The sequence below is a fragment of the Pristis pectinata genome, chromosome 40 (genome assembly GCF_009764475.1).
Source record: "Pristis pectinata isolate sPriPec2 chromosome 40, sPriPec2.1.pri, whole genome shotgun sequence".
Taxonomy (NCBI): domain Eukaryota; kingdom Metazoa; phylum Chordata; class Chondrichthyes; order Rhinopristiformes; family Pristidae; genus Pristis; species Pristis pectinata.
Window position 1 is genome coordinate 7410916 of NC_067443.1, and position 24697 is coordinate 7435612.

At 48.4% G+C, this 24697-nt stretch overlaps 2 protein-coding genes and 1 long non-coding RNA gene across 6 annotated transcripts in view; 2 read left to right on the plus strand and 1 right to left on the minus strand.

The window, feature by feature from the left end:
• The window catches only part of LOC127587549 (small conductance calcium-activated potassium channel protein 3-like), an 84056-nt gene extending 77095 nt beyond the window's left edge, over nt 1-6961 (plus strand). For both annotated transcript variants that reach the window (XM_052045972.1, XM_052045973.1), the window contains exon 8: nt 4700-6961. In XM_052045972.1, coding sequence (XP_051901932.1) covers nt 4700-4984 — 285 coding nt within the window. In that variant the 3' untranslated portion in view covers nt 4985-6961. The remainder of the gene's footprint in view (nt 1-4699) is intronic.
• LOC127587550 (uncharacterized) lies at nt 1-23535 on the minus strand. Of its 2 annotated transcripts, none has more exons than XR_007958788.1 (3): nt 23475-23535; nt 10801-10922; nt 1-622 (listed from the first exon to the last, which is right to left on the minus strand). It is a non-coding gene; the product is annotated as an uncharacterized LOC127587550 (long non-coding RNA). The 2 variants fall into 2 exon arrangements; XR_007958789.1 differs by lacking the exons at nt 10801-10922; nt 23475-23535 and adding exons at nt 11991-12025; nt 22672-22715.
• Nucleotides 23003-24697, plus strand: part of adar (adenosine deaminase RNA specific) — a 70001-nt gene continuing 68306 nt past the window's right edge. Inside the window, exon 1 of one of the 2 annotated variants that reach the window (XM_052045970.1) lies at nt 23003-23088. The gene's annotated coding sequence lies outside the window, so the exon portion shown is untranslated. Of the gene's footprint in view, nt 23089-23166; nt 23332-24697 lie in introns of those variants that run through there. The other variant, XM_052045969.1, reaches the window with a different exon arrangement.

Below are 24697 nucleotides of genomic sequence, written 5' to 3' on the forward strand. Positions count from 1 at the left end.
TCCAGCCTTATGCCAGGAGTAATCCCGTTCCTTGTTCTATCTCATTCCATTCACCTGTCTGTCGATTCCTTTCACCTCCTGCTTTAGGATTGTGGCCATGGTAACAAGCAGCTTTTTAATCCAATTGCTGATCTTTATTTAATTCAATTAGAAATCCTTTAACAGCCAGCCAGGGACCGTCTCCAAAATGCAAAGTGAAGTGAAGTGCACACCGGTTTAGTTGAAATGGTTTGTGGTAGCAAGGTGAACAACGTCAGTAAACTGACTTTCCATTTGGGATTGAACCGGTGATAAACCGAGCGGGGAGTGGAGCTTCGGGTCAGTGACTTGTAAATGTGCTGTTCCTCCCTCGTTCACTCTCAAGGAAACTTCATGCTGTGTCTCACGCAGTTGTATCTTCGGGCGAATGCAGTTTGTGATGACTTGGGTGAAAATGGAGGTGGTCTGATTGGTGTCCAACCTCTCCTGATAGCACATGGTGGTCTGTGGATGACACAGAGACTGGTGGAGTTGTGGACAATGAAGAAGGTTTTTGAAGGATACAGCAGATGTAGATCAGTTGCAGATATGGGCAGAGAGGTGGCAGATGGAGTTTAGTCTGAGGTGCCGCACTTTGGGAAGTCTAATGTAAGGGGAAAAATACACAGTTAATGGCAGGATCCTTAACAGCACTGATATGCAGAGGGATCTTGGGGTGCAAGTCCATAGCTCCCCTAAAATGGCAACACATGTAGATAGGGTGATAAAGAAGGCCTACGGCATTGTTGCCTTCATCAATCGGGGTGTTGAGTGTAAGAGTCAGGAAGTCATGTTACCATATAAAACTTTGTTTAGGCTGCACCTGGAGTAGTGTGTGCAGATCTGGTTGCCCGAAGGACATGGGGGCTTTGGAGAAGGTGCAGAAGAGGTTCGCCAGGATGCTGCCTGGATTAGAGGGCATGAGCCATAAGGAGAGGTTGGACAAACTTAGGTTGTTGTCTCTGAAGTGTCGGAGGCTGAGGGGAGACTTTGAGAGAGGCTGATAAAATTACGCGAGGTATCAATGGGGTAGAGGCAGAGAGTTTATCTCAGTGTAGAGATATCTATACAAGACGACATAGCTTCAAGGTGAGGGGGGGAAAGTTTAAAGGAGATGTGCAGGGTGAATTTTTTTTACCCGGAGAGCGGTGGGTGCCTGGAACAGTGGTGGAAGCAGATAGGAAAGTTTAGGAGGCATGTAACTAGGCACGTGAACGTGCAGGGAATGGAGGAACATGTGCAGGCAGATAGGCAGATTTAATTGAATTTGGCACCATGGTCGGTGTAGACATGGTGGGCCGAAAGACCTGCTCCTGTGCTGGACGGTTATGTGTTCGAGTTATCTCCTGGACCAGCAAAGTGGTTCGGTCCCATTCTGGGGACCAGATCACATAAGCCAGGCTGACATGCCTGGTGTGGGCCATATCACATTGGAGCAGAATTAGGCCATTCGGCCCATCGAGTCTGCTCCACCATTCGATCATGGCTGATTTATTTTTCCCTCTCAACCCCATTCTCCTGCCTTCTCCCCGTAACCTTTGACGCCCTTATAATCAAGAACCTATCAACCTCCACTTTCAATACACCCAATGACTTGGCCTCCACAGCCGTCTGTGGCAATGAATTCCACAGATTCACCGCCCTCTGGCTGAAGAAATTCCTCCTCATCTCTGATCTAAAGGGACGTCCTTCTATTCTGAGGCTGTGCCCTCTGGTCCTAGACTCTCCCACTACTGGAAACATCCTCTCCACGTCCACTCTATCTAGGCCTTTCAATATTCAGGAGGTTTCAATGAGATCCCCTCTCATCCTTCTAGACACCAGCGAGTACAGGCTCAGACCCATCAAATGTTCCTCATATGTTAACCCTTTCATTCTCAGATCATTCCCGTAAACCTTCTCTGGACCCTCTCCAACGCCAACACATCCTTCCTTTGATATGGGGCCCACATTTGCTCAGAATACTCCAAATGTGGTCTGACCAACGCCTTATAAAGCCTCAACATTACATCCTTGCTTTTATACTCTAGCCCTCTCCAAATGAATGCTAACATTACATTTCCCTTCCTTACTACTGACTCAACCTGCAAGTTAACCTTTAGGGAACCCTGCACTAGGGCTCCCAGGTCTCTTTGCACCCCCGATTTCTGAATTCTCTCCGCATTTAGAAAATAGTCTACACCTTTATTCTTTCTACCAAAGTGCATGACCATACAATTCCTTACACTGTATTTCATCTGCCACTTCTCTGCCCATTCTCCCAACCTGTCCACATCCTTCTGCAGACTCCCTGCTTCCTCAACACTACCTGCCCCTCCACCTATCTTTGTATCATCTGCAAACTTGGTGACAAAACCATCAATTCCGTCACCCAGATCATTAACGTATAACGTGAGAAGTAGCGGACCCAACACCGACCCCTGGGGAACACCACTAGTCACTGGCAGCCAACCAGAAAAGGCCCCCTTTATTCCCACTCTTTGCCTTCTGCCAGTCAGCCAATCTTCTATCCATGCTAGGACCTTTCCTGTAATACCATGGGCTCCTACCTTGTTTAGCAGCCTCATGTGCGGCACCTTGTCAAAGGCCTTTGGAAAATCCAAGTAAACAACCTCCACTGACTCTCCTTTGTCTATCCTGCCTGTTACTTCCTCAAAGAATCCCAACAGATTTGTTAGGCAAGATCTCCCCTTAAGGAAACCATGCTGACTTTGGCCTATTTTACCATGTGCTTCCAAGTACCCCGACCTCATCCTTAACAGTGGACTTAAATCTTACCAACCACTGAAGTCGGGCTAACTGGCCTGTAACTTCCTGTCTTTTGCCCCCCTCCCTTCTTAAAGAGTGGGGTGACATTTGCGATTTTCCAGTCGTCTGGAGCCATTCCTGACTCTAGTGATTCTTGAAAGATCACTACTAATGCCTCCACAATCTCTTCAGCTACCTCCTTCAGACCCCTGGGGTGGTTCATCCGGTCCAGGTGACTTATCCAACTTCAGCCCTTTCAGTATCCCAGTACTATCACTGTGGGAGGGGCAGTACTGAGGGAGGGTCAAACTGTGGGAGGGGCGGTACTGAGGGAGTGTCCCACTGTGGGAAGGGTGGTACCGAGGGAGCGTCACTGTGGGAGGTGTGGTACTGAGGGAGGGTCACACTGTGGGAGGGGTGTTACTGAGGGAGTGTCACACCGTGGGAGGGGCGTTACTGAGGGAACACTGCTCCTGTCAGAAGGACGGTATTACTGAAGCATCGTACTTTGAAACGTTAAATACCTGTCACACTTTGTGGATGGCTTGGGGCTTTTCTCCATGTCAAACAAATGTTTACTCCTCAATCAACAAGACAGGAACATATTTTGTATATGTCACTTTGCCATGGTCAAAGTAGAATTCCTGCTGTGCTTTTTCAGCTGAGATGCAGGAGAGGCAGCAGCTGATGTGAAAATTACAGGTGTCCAGTTGCAGTGGCCCCTCTGTTGAACAGTGTGATGGGGACTGATTCACTGCTGAGGTTTCAGAGGAGCAGTGTTGCATTTCTTGAGCTTTTGGTGCCACCGTGAGGTATCCCAAATAAATTACAAGCAGGCAGGCCCGGAGAGAGGTTGGAATTTTCTGTTTACGCTCATTGTAAGTGAAAACAGAAAATGTGGTGATGAGACAGACAGGGCAGCAGTTAAGAATTTCTTTTCCTACAACTGTCTTGATTTCAAATTTCCAACGTTTGCAGCATCATTTTTAATTCATTCGCCGGCTTAACATGTCTTTTGAATGGTCATTTCAAAGTCTGGAGTGAAATTTAGTAAATTGGTTTATTATTGTCACATGTACCGAGGTACGGTGAGAAATTTTGTTTTGCCTGCCATCCATACATTTTATCACATCAGTGCATCGAGGTAGTACAAGGGAAAACAATAACAGAATGCAGAATAAAGTGTTACAGTTACAGAGAAAGTGCAGTGCAGGCAGACAATAAGGTGCAAGGCCATGACGAAGTAGATTGTGAGGTCAAGAGTCCATCTTATCATACTAGGGGACTGTTCAAGGGTCTGATAACAGCGGGATAGAAGCTGTCCTTGAGCCTGGTGGTACGTGCTTTCAGGCTTTTGTATCTTCTGCCCTATGGGAGGGGGGAGAAGAGAGAATGACTGGGGTGGGAGGGGTCTTTGATTATGTCAGCTGCTTTCCCAAGGCAGCAGGAAGTGTAGACAAAGTCCATGAAGGGGAGGCTGGTTTTTGTGATGTGCTGGGCTGTGTCCACAACTCTCTGCAGTTTCTTGTGGTCCCGGGCAGAGCAGTTGCTGTACCAAGCCGTGGTGCATCAGTAAAAATCAGTGAGGGTCAATGGGGACGTGCCGAATTTCTGAGGAAGGAGAGGCACCGGTGAGCTTTCTTGGCCGTGGCGTCTACGTGGTTGGACCAGGACAGGTGGGCGGCAGGCCTGTGGTTGGGCAGTCCGTGGTTGGCATGGATGGGATGGGCTGTTATGTTAGATGGGCACCCTGTGGCTGGTCTGTGGTTGGGCAGTCCATGGTTGGCACGGACAGGACGGGCTGTTGTGTTAGATAGGCACCCTGTGGCTGGTCTGTGGTTGGGCAGGTTGGGCATGGTTGGCACGGACAGACAGCCTTGCTTTGCCCTTGGGCGGCGACCCGGACTAACTGCCTCTCCTTCTCCCGGGCCAGATGCAGACCATCATGTACGACCTGATCACGGAGCTGAACGACCGGGGCGAGGACCTGGAGAAGCAGATCCTGAGCCTGGAGAACAAGCTGGAGGGGCTGACCAGCAGCTTCCATGCCCTGCCCGGCCTGATCGCCGAGACCCTGCGGCAGCAGCAGCATCAGCAGCTCCTGGCCACCGTGGCCGAGGCCGGCGGGGAGCCCGCCGCCTCCCAGCGCTCCGACAGCCAGCTGGGCCTCAGCTCTGCCTCCTTCCCCACCCCCTGCACCAGTTCCAGCAGCTGCTAGGGCGTTGGAGGCCGGAGTGGACTTGTCGGCCAGCTAGCCCCCCCCACCCACCCCTCCTCCCCCACCCCCCCACCCTTCCTCCACACTCTCCCCTGTGGCCTGACTCGGGGAGCAGGCAGGTGCCCAAGGGGAGCTCTGGTCCACCGCAGACTGCATTCTTGCCGCCAAGGCCCCCTCTCCTGCATCCCACACTCCCAACCCAGGGAAGGGCTCCATAACTGGCTGGGGAAACAAGCAGAAGCAACCAGAGCAGGAGTCAGGGGACCTGTAGATGATTTTTTTGGGTCAGGGAAGGGCTGTTATGCCTTGTACCCAGAACGGTATTATTTTTTAACGGAAGAAATATATTAACCAAAAATTAATAAACAGCTGAAGCACAACAAGAGTGACGGGCACTGGAGGTGGGTGGGGGTGTCCCTCCTGTCTCAGCCAGCGTGGGGAGAGAGAGAGAGAGAGAGAGACACGGGGGTGGGGGGGGGTGTTGAGGGGGACGGTTCAGTCTCGCCTGACGCCTGGACGGATTTCGAGTTCTGGAAGGGGCCTCCCCTCCCCACCCCTCGGCTGCCTGGGACCTGGTCTGGAGGACTTCCTCTGCCGCTGAGGGAGGTGTCCTGGCGGGGGCGAGAACCCACGCTGAACGACGTCAGGACGGACCCACCGTTCCCTGGATCACAGGTTGCCCCCGTGAGGAAGAAGTCAGCAAATGAGGGAGGAGGGAAATGCCTGGCGTCTGGTGGTTGCTTCAACTGAGCGAGGATCTGGCAGGTGTCCAAGGTGATGTGATGGCACCAGCATTTGACCTGCTGGGGAGGTGGAGGGTTCGCGAGTGAGGTGAACAGCGAGAGACGCTGGGGCCGGGACACAAGACAGGAGGGGACCGCTCTCTTTGCCAAGTCGAGGCGACTCGCGCCCTCGGGAGAAGTTGCATCTTCCCTTCGTCATGCCCCATTGCTTTATCAGCCAGAAAGACGAGATGAGGGGTTGAACACGACCACTTGTGGAAGAGCATCAGAAACCCCAGTGGGACTGAAGACATTGGGCAGTACCTGTCCACCGGTGTAACGGCGACAGATCTTCGGCGAGGGGAATTCGCCCCTGCCCAGCGGGCGTCGGTGGGGGTACCTTCCTCTCCTAAACCTCCCAGCTTCGCCCTACAGATGATGCGTGACTTTGGGATACTCCCAGGAGGCGTTCCCTGTCCCCTGCCAAATCGGTGACCCGCTAAGTTGGACCCCTCTCTCTGCACTTCCCCCCCCGCCCCCCCCAGACTGGAATTCTGAAGCTAGTTCTTGATTCAGCCACCACCCTTCTCCCCAGCACTCTGGCAGACCCCACTGACAAGTCAGCCTCTTTACCTGTGGAAACTCCGGAGGAACACAGTTTGAGGCCAAAGTAGATGGTGACGAGGCAGTGATTGGGAAGCCCTTGCAAAGAGCTGGCACAAGTGTGGTGGGTTGAATGGCCTCCATCTGTGGAGGACATTGCATTGATCGGGTCTTTGGGCCAGGATATTCCTGGGAGATGATTTGACACATAATAATCCTCTCTCCTGACTGTCCGGCCACAGGTGGTGCAGCGGGTAGAGCTGCTGCCTCACAGCCCCAGGGACCCAGGTTCGATCCCCACCTCCGGCACTGAGTGGAGTTTGCAAGTTCTCCCTGTGGGTTTTCCCTGGGTGCTCCGGTTTCCTCCCACAGCCCCCCGGTTAAGGGTTGGTGGGAGAATTGGGGATGGAGGGGTAGCATGTGTGAGAGGATACGTTACAGGGAAATAAATGGGAGGAATGAGGTTGCTCGAGGGCTGAACCACAGAAGGGCTGAATGGCCTCCTATGTTGTGAGGAAAGATGTTGGGTGAAAGATACGAGGCTAAAGTCTCAGCAGGAGATCCACTGCGAGCTGGCAGCTGTGGACAGCGCTGTTTGCTTCCTCATTGTGTGACCACTCTGTGGCTTGTAGGGGTGGGTGGTGGTTGGGACGGGATGGGAGGGGTTGAGGTAAGCTGAGAGATGCAAGGATCACAAAAAAACAGGAAGGTTGGAAAGAGTTGGGGAGAAGTAGCTCTTTGTAGACTATTTGGATTTTAATACCAGCAAGTTTGCCATCTCCCCTCTCAGTCCTGATGCAGGGTTTTGACCCGAAATGTTGACAATTCCTTCCCCCCTCACAGACACTGCCTGACCCGCTGAGTTCCTCCAGCAGACTGTTTGTTGCTCCAGATTCCAGCGTCTGCAGTCTCCTGTGTCTCCATTTCAGAGAAGGGGTTGAGGGAGGAGGTGGGACCCCCATATTTGAGATCCTGGGGTTTGATGAGTTGGATTAGGAGATGTATCTCGAGTCTGGATTTGAACACAGTAAGGAGGCAGGGATTGGGAAGGCTGAGTGGGGTTGGGGAGTACGGAGGGGGAGGTAGCTGGTTGGGATCTTTGGGAGGTTGTGTCGGGAGGATTGCTGATCTAAGTGGGCAGGTAAGTGGAAACGAGAGGGTGCAGCAGTAAGAGGAGAGACACAAGAGGCTGTCAGACACTGTGCGGGCAACTCAGCGGGTCGGGCAGCATCAGGGACTCAGCCCCGATGAAGGGTCCCAACCCAAGACATCGACTGTCCATTTCCCTCCATAGACGCCACCTGACCTGCTGAGTTCCTCCAGCGCTCTGTGGGTTGCTTGAGAAGAATGAGGGGATCAGGTGAGAAAGACCACCGATGACGGGGACAACCTTGGCTGCTGTTCCCAACTTGAAGGGAGACACGAAAAGAGTTGGTTGCCTTGTGGGAGAGCTGGAGGGGCTGAGAAAAGTGATGAAGATAATGGTGTGTCATGTGGAGTTGGGAGTAAGTCAACGTAGGAGATGGTACAAAACGAGCCAGCTCCTGTGAGGGTGTGCAGGGGAAAGTGAAGGCTGGGTGGTGCAGAGATCATCCCTCCTCAGCGCCCAGTGAGGAGAATTCAAAGGCTGCCTCTTGATGCTCAGTTCCAGTATTGAATGTTAGCTCTGTGTGATAACAGGTGGCAAACCTGATTCTGCCTGTTCCATACCCCTATCCCTGTCTAATTTCACCCTGAGTGAGTGAAGGAGACCATTGCTACAGGGAAGGGGAGCCTGGATAGAGATGTGGAAGCTGGCAGCAGTGGCAAACCATAGCTATGGCATGGAAGAAATCAGGTAACGGTCAATAGAGGACTATATAATGATAACTTGTTTAGAATTGCACGGCTTACAAGCTAGAATTACCCTAATATTAACTGCCTGGATAACTGTTTGCAATATCCAAATACCCTATCCTTGGTCAGACTCTTAGAGATTTTTTTATTTTTTTATCTGTATGGCAAACTTATAAGTATTTTAAAAAGTGGTTCAGCCAAAGGTCGGGATTTGATTCATCCCTTCAAGTAAGATTGATTAAAAACAAATTGGAAGTACAAATCTTCTGTCATCTGGAGATGATTTAATTTGAACTGCTTTCTGTGGATTATTGGGTGTGTATCTGTATAAGTTGCTTCCTGTTTTCTGACTGGTGTCTATAAATAGATGTCAGTCAGGACAAAATCAAGGTTCAGGTTTCTCCTTGCAACCCTTGTGACCCACATGTTACATCACCACAATGGGTTCCAAGTTTGGCTCAATGGAACCAAATGCAAATGGTTACAAATCTGGCACAATGGCAGGAGGTCGAGTGATGTACATTGAAAATGGCTACTGAATCAGCACGAAGAGAGTCAAGTGATGTACACTGCAAATGGCTACCAGTCTGGGACAATGGGAGTCATGTGATGTACACTGCAAATGGCTACCAGTCTGGGACAATGGGAGTCATGGGATGTACACTGCAAATGGCTACCAGTCTGGGACAATGGGAGTCATGTGATGTACACTGCAAATGGCTACCAGTCTGGGACAATGGGAGTCATGTAATGTGCACTGCAAATGGCTGCCAGTCTGTGATTAAAAATTAACTATTTCCCAGTCCCTCCAACTTGACCTATTCGTCCCAATGCGAACCAAGCAGTGCACATATGGAAATGTGCTGAGTTCTGTGGTAACACTTGCAAACATCTAATCTGTTGCTTGTTTCTTGGTCAATCAATTTTCATTACCATCTGGTTCGTGGCTTTGTTTTGGTCATATGTGCAGTGTCACTGTGCCTGAAATCTGACACCATCTAATCAATGGTTTAAACCTGTTCACTGTGCAAAGTGCCTTGGACTTCAAGCTAAGGGGTCATCAAAATTGAAGGATATTTATTAAATGGCTTCAGAACCTACCAACTGGATCTCTGGCTCCTTATTCATTCTACAACTTTAAGCTGATTTATTCAAAGGGTGAAGGAGGTTACAGAGAACATAGAACACTGCAGCACAGGAACAGGCCCTTTGGCCCACCATGTCTGTGCTGACCATGATGCCAGTCTAACTTATCCCACCTGCCTGCACATGATCTGTTGACATTTCGGGTGCAAACCCTGCATGTAATCCTGATGCAGGGTTTCGACCCAAAACATTAACAGTTCCTGTCCTCCCACAGATGCTGCTCGACCCGCTGAGTTCCTCCAGCAGGTTGTGTGTTGTTTATCTGTCGGTCTAAATGCCTCTTGGACTTTGCTATCGTATCTGCTTCCTCCACCACTCCCGGCAGCCTGTTCCAGGCGCCCACTGCTCTCTGTGTTAGGAAAAACTTGCCTCACAAATCCTCTTTATACTTTACCCATCTCATCTTAAAGCTATGCCCTCTAGTATTTGACATTTCCAACCTGGGAAAAAGACGCTGACCATCTATGCCTCCCACGATTTTATACACTTCTATCACCCCTCAGCCTCCGACACACCTCGGTCAGATCTGCTCTGCAGTTAAAGGCATCCAAGCATCACAGCTCGGCAAGGATACTTTGGCCATGCCAATGCAGTTTTACCACGATTGCACTGGTGCTTAAAGGGTTCAATCACAAAGTCAGTTTGCACAAGCTTGGCTTGCAATCCACTGAATGGGAATTTGAGGGATTAAAAATGATAAGAAGATTTAATTGGGATAAATAAAAGGACTTCCTCTGGTGGGAAGACGCACAATAAAGCAGTGTAATCCTAAAATTAGAGCTGTTCAGGGGTGAAATGAAAACCATCGGTGTTTGGGCACCCTGCAGACCTACTCCTGACTCCTTTGTTCTCATGAGCAGGTGCCCCGTTTGTCTGGTTCCTTCCCATTACATAGGCTTCACTTGCTCATGGTCACCTTTAGTTGGGACCCTGAGCCAATAAGGTTGGTTGGACGTTTGGGCCCGAACTTGTTCCTGCAGCAGGAATTACCATTTACATACTAGCACAGGAAGATGATGTGTTATTTGAGCACCCGGTTTGGTCAACAACTGGGAAATGGTGGGGGGGGGGGGTTGTACCTGGAAATTTCTGGGTTGAATGTTTGGGCAACAAACGATCTGGGCACAGTCTGCCCCATGCCCTCAAAAGTCAAGTTGATTGTCATGTGCACAAGTACAATGAGGTACAGGTACAATGAAAAACTTGCTTCCAGCATCATCAAAGGCACATAGATTCAGACAACCAGAACATGTTATAAATTAATTATACATCAATTATACAAGATAGTGAAGAAAAAAAGATTGTGCAAAAGAAGACATTAGTGCAAAGAAGAACCACAATTGGAGACAAGTCCAAGTGCAAGAGGTAGTCTTCCGTTGCTTAGGTAAGATTAGGGTTGTGCAGGTCTGTTCAAGAACCAAGACAGATCCTTTGGAATTGGTTTATTATTGTCACAAATACCGAGATACAGTGAAAAGGTCCATTGTTGTGAAATGGGCCCTGACTGACCTTCCATTTTCCAGCCTCCAAAACCTCGCACACGTCCAACTCTCTGGTGTCTGAATGCTAACTTGCATCAAGTTTTAATTCAAAACAGAAATGCTGGACACATTCAGCAGGTCAGGTAGCACCTGTGGAAAGTGAAGGAGTTAATGTTCAGATCGAAAATCCATTATCAGACCTTTCATGCCTTCGACCTGAAGCATTACTCTGTGTCTCTCTCCACAGATGCTACCTGATTTGCTGAGTATTTTCAGCATTTTTGGTTTTCATTTAAGATTGCAGCATCTGCTGGTTTTAATTTTGGAATGCACCTAGTCAACCCATAACCTAGTATTTGATGAATTATATTTGCTCCTGGTTTCACAGTGCATAAATCATACAATTCACATTCTTAGTTTCAAATCCCTGAATGGTCTTGCTGCCTCCCTCACTGAAAACACATTTGCCTTCCTGGTTCTGAATTTTCATAGCTTCCCAAGAAAGCTCCTCCAGCCCTGCGACCCTGTATTCACCCCACTATTGGCAAACCGTGCTTTCTGGGCCCCACTCTCAGGAATTCTGTGCATAATCTTTCTGATGCAGGGTCTCGATCCGAAACGTCGACTATCCTTTCACTTCCACAGATGTTGGTGGATCCCCTTTCTTGTTGCAGGTGCCAACAGAAGCTCCTAAATCTTTCTGCCTTCCTATCTTTGTACACCCCTTAAGTCATGCAGCTTTAGATCATTGGTCTTAATACCTCTTTGTGCAGCTCAGTCAAATCTTGTGGGTTTTACAATGTGGAAGGTGCATTCTCACTGGGAGTTGTTCATCACCTACTTGTCTGGTGAGTTGCTGTACAGCAGGGGGAGACAGAGCACCTAAATTGTAATTCACAAGCATTTTTCTCCAATCACCCCGCAAAGAGCTGAACATTGTTCTGTGAAAGGCTGCTTGTGGTTGGAAGCAGTGATGCAGAGTGAAACTTGGTCCGGTACCTGTTTACACTCCCCAAAAGAACAGGGAATACCATATAATGTTTTTGCAAACTCTCCCCATAATTTAATCTTTTTTAAGGCCTGGTGTAATTGGTATAGGAAATGGAAAACTGAGTTGAGGCCAAGACGACAACAACCATAATCTTAATGAAAGATAGAGCAGCCTAGGGGACACATATTAGATATAAAATTGAAAGCAGACATGAGGTATAAAATTACCTGAACACTACTCCTTCTACCAAATCCAACCACTTCTGTAAATATAACAATTTCAAACATATTTGAAGTTGAAACATTAACTATTGATAACGAACAGAGAACACATGCAACAAGTCATTCACCCAGAATAAAGCACTGAGCCACGCTGACCTATCAGAATATACACCCATTGCACTTGGGCAGGTTCTAGTATAGCCTAATCCTGCTCTTTTTTTCCTTATATTACTGTAAATCTTTGTTGCAACCCTCTCCAAGTCAAATATCCTTAGTATGGAGCTTAAAACAGCGAAAGAATTTGACTAGATGGACATGGAGAAATAATTTCCTCTGGTTCCCTCTGAGCGTCTGATGTCTCTGGGCCTGTACTCAATGGAGCTCAGAAGGATGAGGAGGGAATCTTACTGAAACCTACTGGATACTGAAAGGCCTGGATAGAGTGGACGTGGAGAGGATGTTTCCATCAGTGGGAGAGTCCAGGGCCAGAGGGCACAGCCTCAGAATAAAGGGATGTCCCTTTAGAACTGAGATGAGGAGGAACTTCTTCAGCCAGAGGGTGGTGAATCTATGGAATTTGTTTCCATGGATGGCTGTGGAGGCCAAGCCACTGGGTGTATTTAAGGCAGAGTTCCTTGATTGGTAAGGGGATTAAGGGTTATGGGGAGAAGGCAGGAGAATGGGGTTGAAAAAAATCAGCTTTGATTGAATGGTGGAGCAGAATTGATGGGCTGAATGGCCTAATTCTGCTCCTATATCTTATGATTGGGAGGAGGACCTGGGGGGGGGGTGGTGGAATGGTGAAATCAGTGTCAAGGGGATATCAGGAATCACTTTCTCACACAGGGGTATTGGAAATCTAGAATACGTCCTCCAGGTCACACTGAGATCAGTAAAAGCTAGTGTGAAGGTATAAAATGAATCAAAGGGGCTTTTGGAATGTTTCCTTTCTACTCCAGAGGGCTGGAATAGAGTGTGAAGTTATATTTCAGATGCACACAGCATTGAACTGACCCCATCTGTATTCCCACTTTCCACTTTTGGCACTGCAGCTTACAGGAAGGAAGAAGGTCACTCAGCCCTTGCAGCCTGTTCAACCACTCACAGATCTGCCTTTGTCTGATACCCACAACAAAACCTATCAGTCTGAGCATCTCGTTGGGGAGGGTGGTGTGGGGGTTATGTTAAAGGACTACTAAATCCGAGATGACCTGAATGTGAATTTAAACTGCATCAGACTGTTTACGGATTTAAATTCATTTTTGAAAATAAGAAGTGTAATTGGTAAAAGTCACCATCGAGCCCAATGTCTGTTTGTCATTAAAGCTGGTTCCCTAATGCCTTTTAACAATGGAAACCACCCATACGTGGCCCCAGTCCTCACACCATTGTGTGGGATATCCAGCACAGAAACAGACCATTCAGCCCAACTGTTCTATGCCACTGCTTTTGTTCCGCACAAGACTCTTCCAATTCACCTCATCCTAACTGGTCTCTGAAGTAGCTGTGGAGGTTATGTCTTCTTGAGTGACGGTAAATAACATGTACAGAATAGGGTGGTTACTTGCACTGTAGCTTCAGTGGAGATGATGTTTAGGCTGTAACTGGGACTACATGGTGGTGTGGCTGGTAGCACAGCTGCCTCACAGCTCCAACAACCCAGCTTTGATCCTGACATGCATGTGACTGTGTGGGTTTCCTTCAGGTCCTCCACTCACCTCCTTCCCCCCCATATCCAAAACTAACCCAACTGTAAGTTACCCCTAGTATAAGTGGCTGGTGGGAGAATCGTTGGGGTAGGGATGGGGGTGGTTAATGTGCATGAGAGAGAATAGGTTACAGGGAAATGTGGGGGAATGGAATTGCTCTAAAGGCTAGAATAGACTTAATGGGCTGAATGGTCTTGCTCAGGATATATGAAAATGAACTCAGCAAGTTCCTTTCACTGTGACCTGTACAACTGAAAAGGACAGCAGAACTTCCAAGCCACAAGAGGGTGCAGAGGAGAATCGCCAGGATGTTGCGCGGGATGGAGTGTTTCAGCTGTGAAGAGAGACAAGACAGGCTGAGTGGAGAAAGCTGGGGGAAGGGGTGTTGATTAAGGCGTACAAAATTATGAAGGCAGATGGGGTGGATAGTGAGAAACCTTTTCCCTTCGCAGGGTATCTATGACCCATTTAAGATAAGGGGTAGGGAGATTCAGAGGATATTTGGGGGAGAATTTTTTTCACCTAGAAGTATGGGACTCACTGCCTGAGACAGTGGTGGAGACAGGTACTCTCACAACATGTAAGAACTATGTAGATGAATGCTTGTAACACTTTTAGCATTGAAGGTCAAGTGCTGGGAAATGAGATTGGTCTCAGCACATAGCTGATGGCCAATATGGACACTGTTGCCCTTGGGGCCTGTTTCAATGACACTTTAGCAACTTACTCAAGGCTGTATCAATTTCCTAGAATCCCTAATCTAACTGGATGGTGGAAGCATCCATCAGTACAAAGGAGACAGGTTCAAGGTGAAGCACTTCACTGCCATCCCCAAAGGACATAGGCCAGGGACAATGTGCCATTGCCCACTTCCAGAGAATAAGGAAAGACATGGAAGATATCAAATGCATCTGCCCAGGTTTAAATCTCAGTGAGTGCCCATTTGTGTTAAGTTTGAGATTTGTGAATGGCAGAGGAGAATGCTCTTGAGTGAAAGATGCTGGGTCTAAATTGACCTATCTAATTAGCCATTAAGGAGTTGGTATCATGTATATAATTGGACGTGGATCTAAAGTGGCTGTTGCAATGGTATACTTCCTGATATTATAAGGGTGTCTACTGAAATATTTCATTGACGTGAAGCACTTTATGACATTCATTTCTGGACGGTCCATGAATGCATGAACACTACCTCGTCATTCCTTTTTTGCACTATTTATTTATCTTGTAATTTATGGTAATTTTATGTCTTTGCAGTGTACTGCTGCTGCAAAACAACACATCTCACCACAGTGATAATAAACCTGATTCTGATTCTCATTCTTTCAAAACGTGCTCCAGAAATGCAAGCCACTTTCACTCTTGTTTTGACTATCTGCTCTGTCCTCATATGCCAGTGGAAGTGGGATCTCATGGAGCCTACAGGAACACTGGAATCTTCCTGTAGCCCAAGGATCACAATATAACTGGATATATTGTCTATTGGAATAAATGATGACTTCTTCTTGGGGAAGACTTTGAGAAGGTGGGGCAGTTTAGGGCTTTCAAAGTTATGGATGACTTTGATAGATTAAATACTGTGAAACACTTTCCACTGGCAGAACGGTGTGTACTAGAGCCACAGAATTAAGACGACTGATGAAGGACCAGGGATCGTATGAGGAAACAGCTTATGCACCAAGTGGTGATCTGGAGTGCATGTCTGAAAAGATAGGTAAAGTAAATTGAATAGGAATTTTCCAGAGAGAATCGAATCAACAAAATAAAAAGAGGGTTATGGAGAAAAAACAGGGAATTGGGATTAACTTGGATATCACTTTCTGTATGGATGCTGCCTGGCCTGCTGAGTTCCTCCTGCATCATAGTGTTTTTCATCTAGATTCCAGCGTCTGTAGTCCTTTGTTCCTCTATCGCTACCAAAGAGTTGGCAGGGGTGTGATGGGCCAAATGGCCTCCTGCGTGTCATTCTATAACTTTTTGTCTGGTAGCAATGGGAGTAAAAGCTCAGTACCATCCCATTGGTCTGCCTTAATAAACAATGTGTTCAATCAAAGTGCAGCAACAACCTGAGAAATCTGATTGGCCAGCTCATAAATTATGTGCTCAATAGCAGCTCATTGCCCTTTTGAAAGTGGACAGTGATGGTGTTAATCACTTTGCTATTTAAGTGTGGAATCTGATTCTGCTCAGTATTTTAAGGGAAAGCTAGTAATGGAAGGGATAATGTGGTTGATGGTCAGGGTTTGTGTATTTTTTGTTGGGAGAGTTGTAGCCTGGTATGTCATTCTGTGGCAGATTGTTAATAGGATGAAATGAAGCTGGAAGAACTTATCCTTGTCTTTGGTACCTTTAGATGTGATTATTCCAGTGATTTACAGTTTTTGGTCACTGAGTTATGTGGTTAAACTGGAAAGAGTGTGGAAAGGATTTGCAAGGATGTTGCCAGGACTAGAGGGCCTGAGCTCTTGGAAGAGGTTGGCCAGGCTAGGTCTTTATTCCTTGGAATGTAGGTGAATGAGGGGTGACCTTAGAAGCTTTTTAAAGGCCTAGATAAGGCAGATGTTAAGGGGAATCCAAAGCTAGGGGCATGGGTTTAGAGTGAGAGGAAAGATTTAAAAGGGACCTGAGGGGCAACTTTCCTCATGTGGTGGGTGGTGAGTATATGGAATGAGATACTAGAGGAAGTGGGTGAGGCAGGTACAACAGTATCATTTAAGAAGCACTTGGATAGGTACATAGAGGGGTGGGGCTTGGAGGGATATGAGTTGAATGCAGGAAATTGGGACTGGGTGGTTGGGCTGAAGGGCCTGTATTGCTCTGATTCAATTGACTCTCTTCCATCTCAAATCTATATAAATCCAACTTGTTCAAATGCTGAACTACAATTAGCTTGGAACATAGCCTTAACACTGCTTGCTGACTTGTGTTGACTCCTTGTGTAACAATGCTAATTTGTTTTCATACCTGAAATGTGATAATTTTTCTCTCCAGATGCACTCTGACCTGATTATTTCCAGTACTTATTGGCAATACCTGGATGGTGTTTGCATTCTTTATTTTTTAAACTTCCTCAATATCTTACCCCTCTACAATACTCTAGAACCAGTTCTATCCTTGTGCATGTGACTTGTTTACTATTCCACCATTGATAGCCACATCTTCAGCTTTTCATGTTCTACACTTCCTACCCTTAAACTGCTCTGCCTTGTTTTATTTTAAAGCCTCTAAAGACATTCTCTAAAGTCAGTGGTATAGGGGGTAGTACTCCCTTCATGGTGTTGTGAAGCATTTTACAACACTTATGGGTAGCATAACTCTTTAGTAGCCTTGTGGTAAAAGTTCAAGTTCAGCATTGGGTAAATGGACCTTGAGTATTAGTAACGTTACATCAAAATGCTTTGCCCACAATTCCAGCTGTGACATGTCAGTAGCATTTGTCATTGACTGTGGAGTATGTAACCTAGGCTGATACTTGAATGATGCTGTTAAAGAAACTTGAGCAACAGGACTGCAGATGCTGGAATTTAGATGAAAAGGTGCTGGAGGAACTCAGCAGGCCAGGCACATCTGTGGAGAAAAGCAGGTAGTGGTTTTGGGTCAGTACTGAAGGTAGGTAAGGGGGGGAGAAACAGCAGTGATAGGTGGGGTGGGCACAGGGTGGTAATAGGCAGATGCAGGGAAGGAGGGGAGTTCAGATCCACCAGGAGATGGGTTAAAGGTATGGGGGCAGGGGGGAAGGTGAGAAGAGCCTAGGAAAGAAAAGGTTGGTTTACTTAATGGGAGAATTTGATGTTCATGCCATTAGGCTGTAAGGTCCCAACACAGAAAATGAGGTTTTCCTCCAATTTGCTTAGATGTCTCCTGGCAGAGGAGGTGGCTGAGGACTGACAGTGGTGGAGGGGGAGTTGAAGTGAGTGGTGATGGGGAGATGCAGATTGTTGAAGAAACTTGTCTTGCACCTATGAAGGTGGTCCTAACTGTTCCTTGAAGTGCAGGTGAGTACATCCCAACATCTTGCAGACATTTCTCCTTTTCAGAAAGTAATGATTATCAGCTTGCTGTTACAGAAACCTGTTCTATTATATTGGCTAATGTTTCCTATATCAGTAACTACTCTTCCAAAATGAGATCTGGTTTTTCAAAGATTCTATGAAATCCAATTTGCATAGTACAATCAATCTTTTTCCCTCTGGGAGAATGAGCAGTTGGAAGGGAGGTGGGGTTTAATAGGAAAGAGTTGGGGGTGAAAGGAGGATCTGAGAAGTAGGGTGGGGTGGTAAGGTAGTTGAAGTTGAGACAACTTGTTTCTTGGGGGTTTCTTGAATCCAATGACTGGACCTGCTAGGTTGTTCCCTTGACTGATTGAGGGACTTCAGGGATGACATGAGATGTCTTTGACTGTCGGACTAACCATTAACTTTTCTGATCTGTCACCTTCACCAACCTAGTCCCTAAATGGTGGTGGCAACAGACACTGCCACAGGAAAATCAATACTGAAGAGCATGTAGATACTGCAAAGCAAAACCTGACTCCCAGCTAAACAGGTCTATTCGGTACCTGTGAAGAGACTTTGGGCTGCTTGCCAGAAACCACTGTCTAGTTCATTAATCACAAGTTTCTACACTGGAAATCTAAGGGCAACTAAGTGAAAGCAGAGTTGGCTAAAGTGAATGAGCAAATTGGGTGCAGTGACAAACATTTGAGGGGCTTTTCAGAACACAGGAAAAAGTACCAAGGGTAGGGCCTACCATGTTTGATTGTGAACTTAAAAGATAATATCAAACTTTGAGTAAAAGTATATACTTGTGCAAAAACAGGTTGGACAGGATATAAAGAACAAATGAAAAGATTTAATAAGGAAAAATAAATACATCACTAGCCTGAAACAAAAACAGTGAAGAGCTTGTGGAAATTTAAGGGTTAACATAGCAAACATTAAGCTGTTAAATAAGGAGATGGCAGATTCAGTTTTCACCATGGAGCAGATGAGTAACATTCCCAGAATTAGCTGCAAGTTGGGGATTAAGGGAGGGTGGAGGGAAATTAATCACTAGCTCAGTGGTACTGAGCAAATTGTGGAGCTACTAACTGACCTTAAAGGAATAGCAAGACAGCTGATCTGTTGGGTTTAAAATGCCAAAATTCCCTAAATTCTGAAAATGCTCCCATTGGATAATAAAAGTTATTTTGAAAAAGGAGACAAAGCAGGAAACAGGCCAGTTAGCTTAACATCTATGATGAGGAAAATGTTGGAAGCTGTTAGAGAAGGCACAAATGTTCAAGGTAAATTCCATGTGGTTTCATGGGGGGGGGGGGGTGAAGAAACAGGCTTTACCAATTTATTCTACATTGTAGAAATACCATGGTATAGATAAAAGGAACCAGTGGATGTACTAACTTGATGTGCAGGAGGGATTTTGTATGCCTTTGCATAAGAGGTTATTGTGGAAGTTGGTGCTGGAGGCAACAAGTTGCTGTGGCGGCAAAAGTGACTGCAGCTGCTGTGAGCTGTTGCAAAAATAACCAGCTGCTGGAGGACCTTGGCAGGTCAGTCAGATGCTGCCTGAGCTGCTGAATTTCTCCAGCAGCTTTCTTTGTTGCTGTGGATAGCAGATTGACTGGTTGGTGGGAAATGGCAGGCATAAATTGCTCTAGACATCTTGCTAGTCAGGTAGTGCTACAGGGACTGGTGCAGGGGCCTCAGTTTTGCAATTGTAGAAATCATTTGGGTGAAGGCACCAAAAGGTTTGGTTGCTAAATTAAACAAAAGTAGGCAGGAAAGAAAACTGCACATAATGGCTAAAATGTGAGACTGATTGTGGGAAAGGTTCACGTAAATATGGGGAAACTTTATTTTTACAGCCCACCCCCCCAATCTTGCTATGCAGTGCCCCAACAAAATTCTACCTTGTGGAGTTAATCTACAGTTGAATGGTAAACTGTTCAATCTTATCTCTACTCCAAGATCACCCTGACCTCTGATCAATATACAGAACAGGAATGACACTTGGTCTGTGCACAAATTCAGTTATGTTCACTGAAGAAAACGAGGACAGGCCTTGCACTGAAATCCAGGAGACAAGGGTCCTGTCGATTTGACTACCACATACATTGCCCCTGACCATAATGACCCACAGCAAGATGCTAGAAACCTGGATTACTTTCTATATCTTGGGAACCACCTCTTGGACACTAAATTCACCACTTCCTCCAATGTGTTACTAGAGAGATCAGCTGACACTGAAGAAAATTGGTGTTCAAAGACCAAGATGTCCACACCAACCCAGTTTGGTCCTTTCTACCCCCCAGTATGCTTGATTCTTGGATAACTTGCAGTGACAGAGAAACACCACCAAGCTGTGCTTGATTGGAAAGATAGGTGAACCCCTGTCAAAACCTCTCCCTGGCTGGTACTGGGCTCTAATCCTGCTTGACCACTTCCAATGTTTGGGGCCTGAAATAAGTACTGTCACAGCAAAAGCTCTTCAGGAGGGGAAATAAGCCATGGACTCCTTTGGGTGGCAATGTAATTGCTTCAGACATGGAGTCACTGGCCTGTTGCCCCTCAAAATAGGGGAGCACTCTGGGAGGCATCAGGTTCCTATAAGGAGAGCACATTGTGGTCACTTGCAAACAGTGGAAGGAGCCCAACATTCCATACTGCCCACTCGCCTCTGGGAGGAGTGTGCAGGGTCCTTCAAAGGACCCTTCAGCCACCTTAGAGGAGCAGAAGAAAAGAGACCCTGAGACTGCCTAAGAAACGATCCTAACCTGAGTACTTGTGGCCTTTCTACCTACAAGTTCTGATACAGTCAACAGCAACAATTTGTGCTGTCATTTTGATGGGGACTTGTAGGCATTATGGATGAATAAGGCCCTTGTATAATTCCTGCTCTCCATACCCATAGGTTAGAGAAGAAAATGGGCTAGCTTGTGAACCAGATTCTTTCAAATGTGTCTACAATTGGGCTCAGATTCTCAAGGAATCAGATGAGATGGATGAGAAAGCATGGCACATGCCCAGCAAGAATAGTGAATATCTCTAGAAAAGAAACCTTTGTGTATCACCTTTGCACCTGGTCATTGCTGATATTAAATGGAGAGGAGATAGCAGCAATCTATATGCAGGGAGTTCCCACAGCAATACTATTAGTGCAATCATCTTTCAGTGTTGACTCAAGGTGTTTTAAGAATGTGTATGCTTTTCAGAAGTGCTGAGGGAGCATTTACCTTCAACAAGAACAAAGGGAGGTGGAGGCAATTAATGTTTAGGGTGGGGCATTAGAAGTCAATCAAGTGTTGCGTAATATGTGTGGCAACTGCAACTGTGGTGTCGGGAGGTGCCTCAATTGCCAGAGGAGACCTAGTCCTAAGTGTTTATCACTACTGTGTAAGTTTCTAGTTTATACCCCCAGGCTATTGGTGTTGGGAGAACTTGGGTGATGGTAATGACTATCAGGGTATGTAGTACAGCTCAGATATTCAGTGCTTGTCACCTTTGACAAAAATTGCTGGACCCCACTCAGGCCAACTGAGTGCTGTCTAATTTTGCTACTATAAATGGTTTTGTTTGCTGAGGAGTTGGAAATAGAATTGAACATTCTGTACCTTTCACCTTGCAATGGATAAAGGTCACAAAAGCAGCAGAAGATGCCTATGGCTGCAGTAATGTTCTGAAGCTTGGACCTCCAACCTTTGTCTGAGGTATGACTCCAAGTGCTGAAGCATTTCCTCTTGATGTGCCCTGACTTCACTTATTTGGAGTCATCAATGCCACATGTGGTCAAATGCTGCATGAATGTCAAGGACAAGCCCTCATGACATCATTGTTTGGTCTATATTTAGACCAAGTAGTTCTGGTGAAACCCAAACTGAGCACAGGTGTGTGGGTTAGGTGCACCCATGAGCACTTGGTGACATCTTGCAACCATTGGCAAAGTAATGGGAGCCTATCCAACAGCTTCAGAAGTCCTGATGCAGGGTATTGATCCAGAATGTCAACTACAGCTTAACCTCCATAGATGCTGCTTGAGCTGAGCTCTTCCAGCAGTTTATTTTTGCTTCAAATTCCATCATCTGCAGTCTCTTGTATCTCCTAACTTCAGAAGAGTTTTAGAATATAGAATGGTACAGCACAGGAACAGACCTTTGGCTCACTATGCACCAAACTTGATTCCAAATTACACTATTCTTTTCTGCCTGGACATGATCCATATCCCTTCATTTCCCTGCATATGTCTACCTAACAGCCTCTTAAATGCCACCATTGTATCTGCTGCCACCATTGTATCTGCTTCCACCATGACCCCTATTCCAAACACCTACCACATGGTGTATATTTAAAAATAAACTCCCCCCCCCTCTCCAATGAATGCATGTCCTCTAGTACGTGACATTTCTACCGGGGGGGGGGGGGTGAGGAGAATTCTGATTGTCTACCTACCTTTAATCTGATCAACTTCTATCAGAACTCCTGTCCTCACAGCCAACCTCAATGTGGCCCTTGCACTGTATTGTCTACCTACACTGTACTTTCTCTGTAACTGTAGCACTTTATTCTGCACTATTATTGCTTTTCCTTTTTACTACCTCAGTGTACATTTCAAAATGATCTGTATGTGGCTTGTAAAACTTATTTTTACAGTATCTTAGTACATGTGACAAACCTGACAAGGTTTAATAGATTTCCATTCTTTTTTCTAACAGGAAAAACTGGTCCGAGTGTAACAAACAATCTGCTGGAGGAATCACGCACTATTTATTGGAGTCTTCATGAGGTGTCGCAACCCAAAATGTTGTCTGTCCATTTCCCTCCACTGAGTTCCTCCAGCTTTCAGCATGTTGCTCCAGATTTCCAGCATCTGCACTCTCTTGTGTCTTATTTGTAATTAATAGTAATTTTATGCCTTTGCACAGTACCAACTGCTGTAAAAACACATTTCACGTCAAAAGTCAGTGATAATAATTGATTCCTCACATGCCCTCTTGTCGTTACCACCAGTGGGGAGCCTGAAGACCACAAGAACAACTTCAACCACATAAAGAATAACTTCCTCCCCTCTGCCATCAGATTTCTGAACGGTCCATGTTATTTTTCTGCACTACTTATTTTGTAATTTATAGTAAACATTACGCCTTTGCACTGTACTGCTGCCGCAAAGCAACAAATCCCACAACCTGCGGGTCAGTGATCCGAAATCTGACTCCTCACTCACACTGGGGGACGGCCTGACTCTCTTGCCCCGATCAATGATGGCCGCCCGCCCCTCAAAGGCGGCAGTGCGCAGGCGCGCTCCCCCTCCCCCGGCGTTTCCCGCCCCTTTGGCCGGGAAGCCTCCCGCCTGCCCCCGCCGGACGGAGGACGCAAGTGCCGGGTTCGCCTGCGAGGGGAGGAGTGAGTAATTGGGGGTGGGGGGGGGGAAGGGGCGGGTGAGTGGGGGGGGGAGGGTTATTACCATTTGAGGGCGGAAAACAATAGGAGGGGGTGTCGGGGAGGGTGGGGGAAGAGGGAGGCTGCTTGGGGAGGGGAGGGGAGGGGGGGGGGAAGTGGCAGCGAATCAGAGACGCAAGAGCCGCCCGGCGATGCGGAGCGGCGGTCAGAGCCTGAGGAAAACGCCGGCGCCCGGGGCCTAAGCCGGTAAATGACAGCGGGAGCGGCCCGGAGGAGAGCCCGCCGGCCGCGCTGCACGGATGGGGAGGGATGAGAAGGGAAGGGAGGGGGGGGGGGGAGGAGGAGGAGGCGGAGGAGGGCATCTTGTTCATTCAGCCGCCGGGCCTCACCTGAGGGCGCGGGAAGTCCGGCTGCGGCCGCGCGGCCCCTCGCGCGGGAAGAACCAACCGCCGGGAGCGGGGGGCGCGCGCGGGTGGAGGGGGGGGGGGGACGGCTCATAGGCAGAGCCCCAGAGACTGACAGTTTTGAGTTGGGGGGGGGGGGGCGGAGGAGAAAGTGTTGTGGGGGGGGGCACGCGCGCTCATCGTGCCCCCTCGCCTCAGCGCGGCCTCGAGCACGTGCGCGTTCCCATTCTTCACCCCCGGGGCGGGAGCGCGCCCTGGGGAGACCCCACCGTCGTGGAAGCGCGTTCGCTCACGCCCTCTTCTCCCTCCCTCTCCCTCCCTCTCCCTCCCCCTCCCCCCTCCCACTTCTCCCTCCCCCCCTCCCCCCTCCCACTTCTCCCTCCCCCTCCCCCCCCACTTCTCCCTCCCACTTTCCCCCTCCCCCTTCCCCCCTCCCCCCTCCCCTTCCCCCTTCCCACTTCCCCCTCCTCTTCCCACTCCCACACCCCCACTCCTTCCCTCCCTCCCTCACCCCCTCGCCCGCCCTCCCGTCTCCCTCCCGCCCCCCTCCCTCTCCTCTCCTCTTCCTCCCATCTCCTCTCCCTCTCCTCTCCCTCTCCTCTCCCTCCCTCTCCCTCCCCCCTCCCTCCCCCTCCCCCCTCCCTCCCCTCCCCGTCTCCTCCCTCTCCCCCACCCTCCCCCCACTACCCCTCCCCCCACCCTCCCTCTCCCCCTCCCCCCACCCTCCCTCTCCCCCATCCCCTCTCCCCCATCCCCTCCCCTCTCTCCCATCCCCTCCCCCTCTCCCCCCTCCCCATCCCCTCTCCCCCCTCCCACATCCCTCCCCTCTCCCCCCCTCCCCTCCATCCCCCCTCTCCCCCAGCCCCTCCCCCTCTCCCCCAGTCCCCCTCTCCCCATCCCCCTCTCCCCATCCCCTCCCCCTCTCCCCTCCCCCTCTCCCCCATCCCCTCCCCCTCTCCCCCTCCCATCCCCTCCCCCTCTCCCCATCCCCTCCCCCCACTACCCCTCTCCCCATCCCTCTCCCCTCTTGCGCTCCCCCCCTCTCCCTCCCCCCTCTCCCTCCCCCTCTCCCTCCCCCTCCCCCTACCCTCCCTCTCCCCCTCCCCCTACCCTCCCTCTCCCCCATCCCCCTCTCCCCCCATCCCCCTCTCCCCATCCCCCTCTCCTCCATCCCCTCCCCCCTCCCTCCCCCTCTCCCCTCCCCTCTC